The sequence below is a fragment of the Budorcas taxicolor genome, chromosome 3 (genome assembly GCF_023091745.1).
Source record: "Budorcas taxicolor isolate Tak-1 chromosome 3, Takin1.1, whole genome shotgun sequence".
NCBI lineage: Eukaryota > Metazoa > Chordata > Mammalia > Artiodactyla > Bovidae > Budorcas > Budorcas taxicolor.
In genome coordinates, this window is record NC_068912.1 from 104,171,999 (window position 1) to 104,181,181 (window position 9,183).

Here is a 9,183-nt window from a genome sequence, read left to right on the forward strand (position 1 = left end):
AACAGATGGTACTCTCTGTCTCCTGTCCCTCCCCCGCAGGGCGCTCCTCCTCCTCCTCACAGCTCAACCTACCCCGAATGCAGGAGTGAGGAGAGAGCAGCCTGAGGGGTGCCCAGCCCCTGCCCCCACCGGAGCTGCTGATGCTTCCCAAGATCCATGCCCACCCGCGGCTAATAAACCAAATTCCAGAGCCCTCTTTGTGTTGCGTTTGTTCCTTCTTTTATCCATCAGCCTACTCATTACACTTTAGGGATGCCTACCCTGCCCTCACCAGCTCAGGGTTCAGCCTGCTATGTGCAAGCATCCACTCTTTGTGCTAAGCCAGAACCCTCTCGGGCTGCCTCCTTGCACAGACGCTGGGGACTTGAATCCACCATCCATCAATGGGGAGGTGGAACCTCTGCTTTTTTTTCACCATCCTCGGGGTCATCAAGGCCACGAAACCACAGGAGAGCACCTGAGCTGCTTTGGATGACCAACACAGGCACGGGAGGGCTATGCGGTCAGCCTCTGGCTGGAGAGTGTTCAAGGGGCCTCAGGATCTAGCCCCACATTGACCACTTAAGCGCTGCCTCCTGCCTGGCCCCCACCCCCACCCCCGCCGCTCCCCTCGCCCCCGCCCCACTCCCCTTGCCCCCAGGGCCCACACCCCAAGCCATAGTTCTCACCATATCCTGTGCTCCACTTTCCGCATTCCTGACCACATCACTCCTGCTCAGGGGCCAAGTCCTCACCCCCGTGCCTCCTCTCAAAGGGCAGCCTTTCCTCACCCTTCCAGGAGAAGTCCTTATGCCCCCGCATCCTTGCTGCTCCCTGGGCCTCCCTGTGAATCAATGGCTTCGGAGTCTGGGGAAGGCCCTCTGAGCCCCGGGGCAGGTGAGGCCCGCCACGGGGCTGATCCTGTACACACAGGGCAGGGCAAGCAACAGCTACACCGTTTCAGCCCTGTGGTCCTGCTCAGGTCTTCCATGTCCTGTGTGATGTTTGGAAGGTCGCTTTCCCACTCTGAGCCTCATCTCCTCCTCTGTAAAACTGGGATTGTAATTGTACTGGCTTCCCAGGAGGCGCTAGTGGTAAAGAAACCTCCTGCCAGTGCAGGAGGCATAAGAGAATCGGGTTCCATCCCTGGGTCAGGAAGATCCCTTGGAGAAGGAAATGGCAAGCCACTCCAGTATTCTTGCCTGGAGAATCCCATGGACAGAGGAGCTTGGTGGTAATAGTCCATGCAGTTGCAAAAAGCTGGACATGACTGAAACAACTTAGCATGCACACACACAGCACACACCCAGACAAGGTGAAATAGTGTGTGTAAATGTGTGTGTAATGCAAGAAAAGTTCAGATGCAAACAGGAGAGAATTCAATAAATGGTCAAAACAACAAAATAAAATACAAAGAACAAAGAACTGTAGAGGGAATGAGGGAAAAGCAGGCAACCAGGGTCCTTCTTAGGGAAGGAAGAGGAAGTGCCCCAGGGTGATTCTGGCAGGATTCCCTAGGCTTCAGGACTCAGAGGGTGAGGCATCTTCAGGGCAGAGGTCAGTAAGGCTCTGTGAATGGGGAGAGAAGGCAGGGCGTTTGCATTAGCCCTTGGAATTTGCACTGGGATGGATGTAATTTCAAAATCAGTGTGAAGGGAGAGACGCAGAAGGCATTTCAGAAAATGGATGGGGTTTAATGCAGACACAGAATCAGGAAGGTCCACGGCACTGGCATGGTTCAGCCTGGACGACATAGAGCCCAGGAGATGCACAGGGCTGGGTTTGAGCTTGACCTTGTCATTGATAGGCTCTGTACCCTTCTCCGAGACTTGGTTTCCTCATCTGAGAATGGAGATGATAACAGATCCCTCCTCCCAAGGTTGCAGGGGCACTTGATCAGAATGGTGGTGGGTCAGAAACACTTAATGCTCCCACTCTGAAGCCAAACTCTGTCAGTTCAGGCATTGCCTGTTACCAGTTGTGTGACTTTCAGCAGGTTAGTTTGCCTATTTTTTCCTCAGTTTCCTCATCTGTAAAATGGGAATGACAGGAATCCCTACTTTGTAGGGTTGAGTGAAGATTAAAATGAGTAATAGAGGAAAGGCTTTTAGAGGTCCCTGGGGGCCAATGTGAACACTTTGCTGACGCTGTTATTATTATTTCTGTGCAGATGGCTCCACCATGTGCTTTGCATATAGTAGGGGCTCACTTAGTGGCAGTTGCCTTTACTGCCTCCTCCCCAGGCAGATGGGAGACGAGGCCAGATGGTGCTGGGCTCAGTTTAGACGCGAGAGATGGTACTGGGGAGGCTCAGAAGGGTAAGGGGCACTGTTGGAGCAGCGCTGTGGTGTACATCTGGCATGGTGGGCATGGAGAGCCTGCAGGGTACAGGGCAGGGAGGAATCTCTGGCCTGGCAGGCGCTGTAGGAGTTGGGAGGTAGTGATGACATAGGAAGGAGAGGAGCTCAGAGAGATGTAGGAGGCCTTGCAAAGGCCCCTGTGAGGGGAGCAGAGGAAGGAGCTGGAGTGGCTGCTGGCCTCCGGGCAGCTAGTCTGGAGGAATTCACCATGGCCGTGGCCCTGGGGTCTGTGCTCAGAGGGCACGGCCCAAGGATTTTCTCCTCTCTGGTTGCCTGGGACAGAGGCTGAGGAGGAAGCCACCCTGGGAAGCCCTTCTCCCAGGAATCCCCAGCCTCCAGAAGAGCTCGGAAGGCCTTGGAGGAAGGCGATGGCTGCAGGGCATCCTCCCTTTGGTGTCCTCAGCTGTGGCCAGGGCCCGGGGCCACAGGGAGGCAGTGACATGGTGTTTCAGAGCAGAGACCCTGACCCAGACTTCTGGGAAGAAGCCTGCTTTGCCACTTTGCTGAGCCTGTGATCCTGGGCTCACTAGCTCTCTCTGTACCTGGGTCCCTCATTCGTAAAGTGGATGTGGTAATAATGAAGTATCTGCTGCACTGGACTGTTGTGAGAACTCAGTGAGTTAATATCTGCAGAGAGTTCAGAGCAGTGCCTAGGGTGTAGCAGATGCTCAGGAGATGCTGGTATCGTTAATATTGCTCAGGGCCACCAGGGTGAAGAGAGAAGGAAGGCCTCCCACCTGGAGCTGGCCAGATGGTCCTGGGGAGCCCAGGAAGGGGGACAAGGGTGCACTAAGGCAGCGGGGGTTGGGAGGGTGGGCACAATCAGCCCAGAAGGGGCACCGAGTGGCTCTTCTCTCCACCTGTTCCACCCCACTCCCACCTTCAGGAGAGAGCCCCGTTCCTCCTCCCATTCTCCCCTATCCTCCCGTCTTCTCCCCTCATCGTCCCCCCAACTCCATCAGGAGCACAGAAGTTCTGGCTCTGCCGCTGGGCCAGGCCCTGAGCTTAGCTTGGGGGTCAGATGGGTCTGGGTGCTCTATGGCTTTCCAACTCTGTGATCCCAGGCAACTCATTTCCATTCACAGCCTCACTCTTCCGATATGAAACAGAGCTTAACGAACCAACTCCATAGACAAGGAAACCAGGAAAACGCCTAACTCAGGGGTCCAACCCAGCCAGCTTCCCGGGAAGCTCTGCTCAAGCCTCCTGGTGATGAACAAATGGACACCTGGCTCCGAGTGTAGGTGGAGCATCTTTATTCAGCAGCAGGGCTGCTCCAGGAACCAAACTCTTCTCCAGCTGTGGGTCCAATTGCTTTGCTCCAGATCCAGCTGTCGGGCCCTGGAGGAGAGGGGATGACTGTGGTGGTGGGGACCCCCGGAGCCTGGATGGGAGTAGAGGCTCTGAAGGCAGTGGACTGGTGGGGCAAGGTTCCTGGGTGAGCTCAGGGCACCCAGGCCATCTCAGCTGCAGCCGGTACAGGCAACATTCACACACAGCTCACAGTCGTCGTCAGCGATGGTCCCTGGGTGGAGGAAAACACTTGTCAGCTGAACCTGAAACATCCTTGGTCCGGAGAGTCACCGACCAGACAGCCAGAGAAGGCCTGCCTCTGAGAGGGTCTGAGGGAGGGGCTTGGTATCTTGGTCACAGGTTGAGAGCAAGAAAGTTTAAAGGCAGAGTGAGGGGCTTGGGCTCAAGTCCCATGTCCTGTCCTCCTAGCAGTGCCTGGGCGAGTCACTCAAACCCTGCCTGCTCAACTGACAGTATCAACCTGGCCAAGGGGTAGTGAGGATAGCAGGCAGGCAAAGGGATTGACCCAGGGCCTGGTACTTAGTAAGTGCTCAGTAAATACTGGCTACTAGAGATGAGCATACTAAGTGAAGTAAGTCAGGCTTCCCTGGTGGCTTAGAGGTAAAGAATCCCCCTGCCAGTGCAGGAGATAAATGCTCAGTCCCTGGGTTGGGAAGATCCCCTGGAGAAGGAAATGGTAACCTAATCCAGTATTCTTGCCTGGGAAAGCCCATGGACAGAGGACCCTGGTGGGTTACAGTCCATGGGGGTCACAAAGTGCTGGACAGGACTAAGGGACTACCGAATACCACTTCTATGTGGAATCTAATTTAAAAAAATGATACAAATGAACTTCTTCACAAAACAGAAACAGACTTACAGACACCCAGAACAAGCGTATAGCTACCAAAGGGGGAATGATGTGGGGAGGGATAAATCAGGAGCTTGGGATGAGCATGTACACACTAGCATATGTGCCTGCGCGCTCAGCCACTTGAGTCGTGTCCGACTCTGTGGCCCCGGGGATTGTAGGCCGACAGGCTCCTCTGTCCCCCGGATTCTCCAGGCAAGAAGACTGGAGTGTTGCCATGGCCGCCTCCAGGGCATCTTCCCCACACAGGGACTGAACCCATGTCCCTGTGTCTCTTGCGCTGCAGGTGGACTCTTTGCCACTGAGCACCACTATATATAAGACAGATAACCAACAGGGACCTGCTGTATAGCACAAGGAACTTTACTCAATATTCTGTGATAACCTATATGAGAATCTATAGGTTATAGATTAAGAGGTTATAGATTAACCTATATAGATACAGGTTATAAATTAAGGTTACAGAGAAAAGAATCCGGAAAAGAAAGAATGAATAGATGTATATATCTAACTGAATCGTTTTGTTGTATACCCAAAGCCAACACATTATAAGTCAATGATACTCCAATAAAATCGAAAGAAAAAAAGTAAGTGCCAGCCAGTCCCTGCATTCTCCTGATCAGCTGTTTCATCCCTCGCATTTCAGCTTAGATGTCAGCCCCTCTTGGAAGCCTTTCAGATTCCCTTTCATGTCCCCAGACAGGAGCCATCTCGCTCCTGTGTCCCCGCTGGGCCTCCCTGGTCGCCCATGTATTGCAGTCATTTTTATGGATTCGTGTCCAGTGTCCCTTCCCCCCACCTGTGAAGTCTTGGAGGCAGGCTGATTATCCCAGCCGGGTTGCTGGGGACTGAAGGGGCTCCTGGCATGGCTGATTTCAGCGCCCCAGCCAGGAAGGGCAGGGGCTAAGTTTCTTGGATCTCCCTATTCTTAGCCACTAGGTGCTTAACAGAAGCCACACGAGGTAGAGGACCTGGGGTGCAGGGAGGCGAGAACATGAGGGTCAGGTGGCTCCATGGGGGTGGGGGGACTCACTCAAGGCCTGGAAGATGCTAGCTGCATCCTTAGAGGCACAGATGGGCCGGAGGTCCAGTGGCAGGGCCGGGTGATGGCACACAGAGGGCTGGGGACTCTGGTCTTGCAGGCCGGGGCTGGGCACCCATTGATCCGCCAGGTCATTCAGCTGCTTCACCGATTTCAGCTGGACCTGGAAGCCTTGGTACTAGAGGAGGAAGGAGACCTCAGGCATCACAGCCTGAGCAGGGAATGGGGCAGGGTGCTGCCAGGAGACCAGGGAGCATCCCTGTTTTCATGGAGTTGAAAAGTTGAGGCATGGAAGACCACTGGGCAGGTGGGAGGTGCTGTCTGACACTTCACATCCCCCTGTGCCACAGGCTAACTGGGAGATGAGGTTGAGCAAAGCTGTGATCATGGTGGTTCAAGGCATGGGCTTTGGAGACCGGGGTGGCGGGGGGAGAGTTTGATTCAAATTCCACCGGCTGCCTGTCTCTTCCCCACTCTGAACCTCATCTGACAGGGAGAATCAAACTCCACTCCTCCCAGGTGCCTGGTACCCAGGCACTGCCCCCCTCCCCATAACTGCGTGATTGCCCCTGAACTAACATGGCAAAATGATGGCAATGCACAGTCTAGCTGGTTGGCTCCAAGGCCAAGGCTGCAGGGGGAAGATGGCACACCCCACCTCAGAATTCCCTTATTCCTTCCCCAGGATGCCCAGGCGAATGTGCTACCCAGGAGCCCAGTGGCAGCTTGCCACACCGCAGGCAGGCCCTGCCTCCATCGACGGACTTCTTGTAGCCTCACAGCCACCCTGCGAGGAGACCTGCACCCGCTGCTGCCTTCTCCTGGGGCCTTTCTGCATGCTGGGGCCTTTCTCTGCCTGGGCAGTCCTGGTCCCTGTGCCTAGATTCCTCCTGCTCATCCTGCAATGTCAGCTCGAGTTAACTCTCCGAGCAAGCTTCTCTGGTGGCCATCATCCCCTCTCCGCCTACAGAGTTGTGGGAGCATTAAAGAAGTCTCCCTCCCCTTCTGGGCTCTTCAAGGGCAGGCGCTATGTCTGACTCCCCATCTGGCCTCTGACCGGGATGGGCACTTGAGGAGAGCAACGCAGAATGACCATACTTTATTGTTATCATTACTGCCATCGCTGTCATCGGTGTTCCAGCTGCTTCCACCCACCTGCTCTTTTGGCCCCTGTGGTGTGATTGGGTGTTGGGCTGAGCCCTGGGTCCTGGACTGTTCTTAATGACTTTCCCAGCATTCCCTCTCCATCCCAGCCTCTCGCCGTGGGGACCTTCAGGACAAACCTGGATGTAGACTGACTGTGTGCCCTGCAGCAGCACGAGGAAGACCAGGGCAACCGCACACAGCAGGCACCCTGACACCGCCCTGCTGGCCATCTCGCTCTCTCTGTGTCCCGCCGCCGTCCACCTGGCTCCCACCTGCTTCCTCATCTGGCAGCTTTTTATAGGCTGGCCTCCAGCACCCGTCATTCATTAACTGGTCAGCCAGGGCGGGGTTGACAGCTGGCTGGCACCCTGACAAGCCTGGGCCCACTCCCAGGAAGGGGGTTGGGGGTGATGGGGGTAGGGAGGCCCTGAGAACACGGGAGCGTGATGCTGGGTTGAGCGCCTGCCGTGCGTGCAAGGCATTGTGCAGGTGGAGGGAGGGGGACCCTTTCATAGCCAGGGAAAGCGAGGCCCCAGAGGTACCTGGTCTCAGGCAACGGGGCCAGTCGATAGTACAGTGGGGGCTCGGGCATCTGCCCCCGCTGAGCCTAGGGATTTTCCTCAGGTCAAAAGGTACAGGCAGACAGGCAGGCAGATATCAGGCTGACCTCAGGGTTCTCCATCCCTAGATCCTTGTGTCTCCCATCTCCTCTCCCCAGTTTTATTGAAAGACCATCCTTGTGATCAGTGCCTGCCCAGCCCCTCAACCTGCCTCTGCCTGCCATCTCCCAAGTGATGGGTACACCCAGGACCGGTATTGTCCATCCCACCTTTTAGAAGCCAAAAGCCTAACCTGGCCTGGAGGAAAGAGCACCTGCTTTGGAAACAGATTGACCAGGGTCCAAATCCTGATTCTGCTGCAGCCGAGTGATCTTGTCAAGTCACATCAGCTCTACCTGAGCTTAGCTTCCTCTTCCATCACAGGGGCATTGTGACAGGACCCACCACATGAGGCTGCTATGAGAGTGATGAGGCTGGCTCCTCCTGAGCTCGTCCTTGTCTGGGAGTAACGCATGCCACTGAAGGTCCCTTGATCTCACAGCTGCCATTCGAGGCAGTGTGTGACCTACCATCTCCGTGATTGAAGGTTGGGTCAAAGTCCGCAAGGGAGTCATCACCACCGCCAGCCGGGACAGCTGTCAACAGTGCCAATCCCATGGCTCTGCCCTGCCAGGCACGGAGCCTGGCAGGCAGTAGGTACTCCATGCTTAACATTGAATTGAAGCCCAGATAGCCCATCTGGGTATTCCAGGCCCACTCTCTAACTTGTGGCTAAAATCTGATGTCACTGTGTTTCCTAAGGCTGATTCTTTTTGCAAAAGCTTAATCCCATCTCATGCTTTCGGGGCTGCTCCCCACCAGCCTGCCTGCTCATCCCCTTCTTTCTTATCTTGGGATGAAATGGAAAAAGCTTGAGTGAACTTTGGTATTCCCATTGTCTTGCTTTGAATCCAGACTTTGGCCTACTCTTCTGAGTACGAAGAATTTGATAGACTCTTACATGACTTCTTATCTGTAAACTGAAATAACCGTCAGAAACAATAACTCTCTGCTCAAATACGCAGGCGCCACGCTGTTCTGTGAGCAGAATCCCCTTCAATCTTTTGCAATAGGTATCATTGTTGTCTTCCTTTTACAGATGAAGTTCATTTTACCGGCCCAGCGAGTTCAAGCACGTGGTGTGTGCAGCATGTTTTCTCTCTGGAATTCTCGTCTCTGCTCAGCTTATGGGAGAAATAAGGAACATGGGCCTTGGAGGTAAGGAGATCCATGTTCAAACCCAGACCCCAGCACTTCTGAACTGTGTGACCTTGGGCAGCTTCTCCAAGTCTTCATCAGTAAGTGGAGGAAATAACGGACCACCTCCCAGTGACTATTGGGAGGAAAACCTGGACAGTCCCATCCCAAAGGAGCCTATGACTCTCCCTTTCCCCAGAACGTGCGTGGCCCTTGGGGCCCACATTGTGAGTTGTGGTTTCCCCGCCTGCCTCTCCTTCCCTATGGCGGCCTCCCTGATAGGCCCCACCTTGGAACCTGCAGCTGCGACACTTCCGATCTTCGAATCCCCCGTCCCCACTCTCTCCATCAGGCAAGCTCAACCTCCCTGGCCTGGCCCCAAGAGACAAGGGCCAAGCCTGTAGGGTTTAGAGGATCCTGTGTCCGTGGCCTCCTTCCCTTCTCTGTCTTCTGCTCTGCCAGCCAGGGACCATCTCATGTCATTCTTTCCCTGGGAACAAGGTGCAACTTCCCCATCTGCCTAGTCTGACTCAGATTCATATTTCAACCCTGTTCTTCCTAATCTCTTCACCAATCCATCATGCCACAGACGCACAGCCCTGCCACTGCCCCCATCAACCGGCGTGTGTTGACGTTTCTCAGGGCACTGCCTTCTTGAGGGACATGGGAAGTGACTGTCAGGCCAGCCTGGACTCC

General features: G+C 54.8%; 1 protein-coding gene across 1 annotated transcript; it reads right to left on the bottom strand.

Annotated features, from left to right (window-relative positions):
• Nucleotides 1–3,802: 3,802 nt before the first annotated feature.
• On the bottom strand, nt 3,803–6,921 carry GUCA2B (guanylate cyclase activator 2B). Its single transcript, XM_052638236.1, has 3 exons — nt 6,829–6,921; nt 5,537–5,723; nt 3,803–3,864 (listed from the first exon to the last, which is right to left on the bottom strand). The coding sequence occupies exons 1-3, from the start codon at nt 6,919–6,921 to the stop codon at nt 3,803–3,805; spliced, it is 342 nt and encodes a 113-aa protein (XP_052494196.1).
• Nucleotides 6,922–9,183: the final 2,262 nt, after the last annotated feature.

What these genes read in the sequence shown, in the direction of transcription:
- GUCA2B (XM_052638236.1), bottom strand. Translation starts at nt 6,921, where the DNA reads ATGGCCAGCAGGGCGGTGTCAGGGTGCCTGCTGTGTGCGGTTGCCCTG. An exon ending in CACAGTCAGTCTACATCCAG is followed by an intron (nt 5,724 to 6,828) that starts GTTTGTCCTGAA and finishes TTCCTCCTCTAG; the next exon opens with TACCAAGGCTTCCAGGTCCA. An exon ending in TAGCATCTTCCAGGCCTTGA is followed by an intron (nt 3,865 to 5,536) that starts GTGAGTCCCCCC and finishes TCCTCCACCCAG; the next exon opens with GGACCATCGCTGACGACGAC.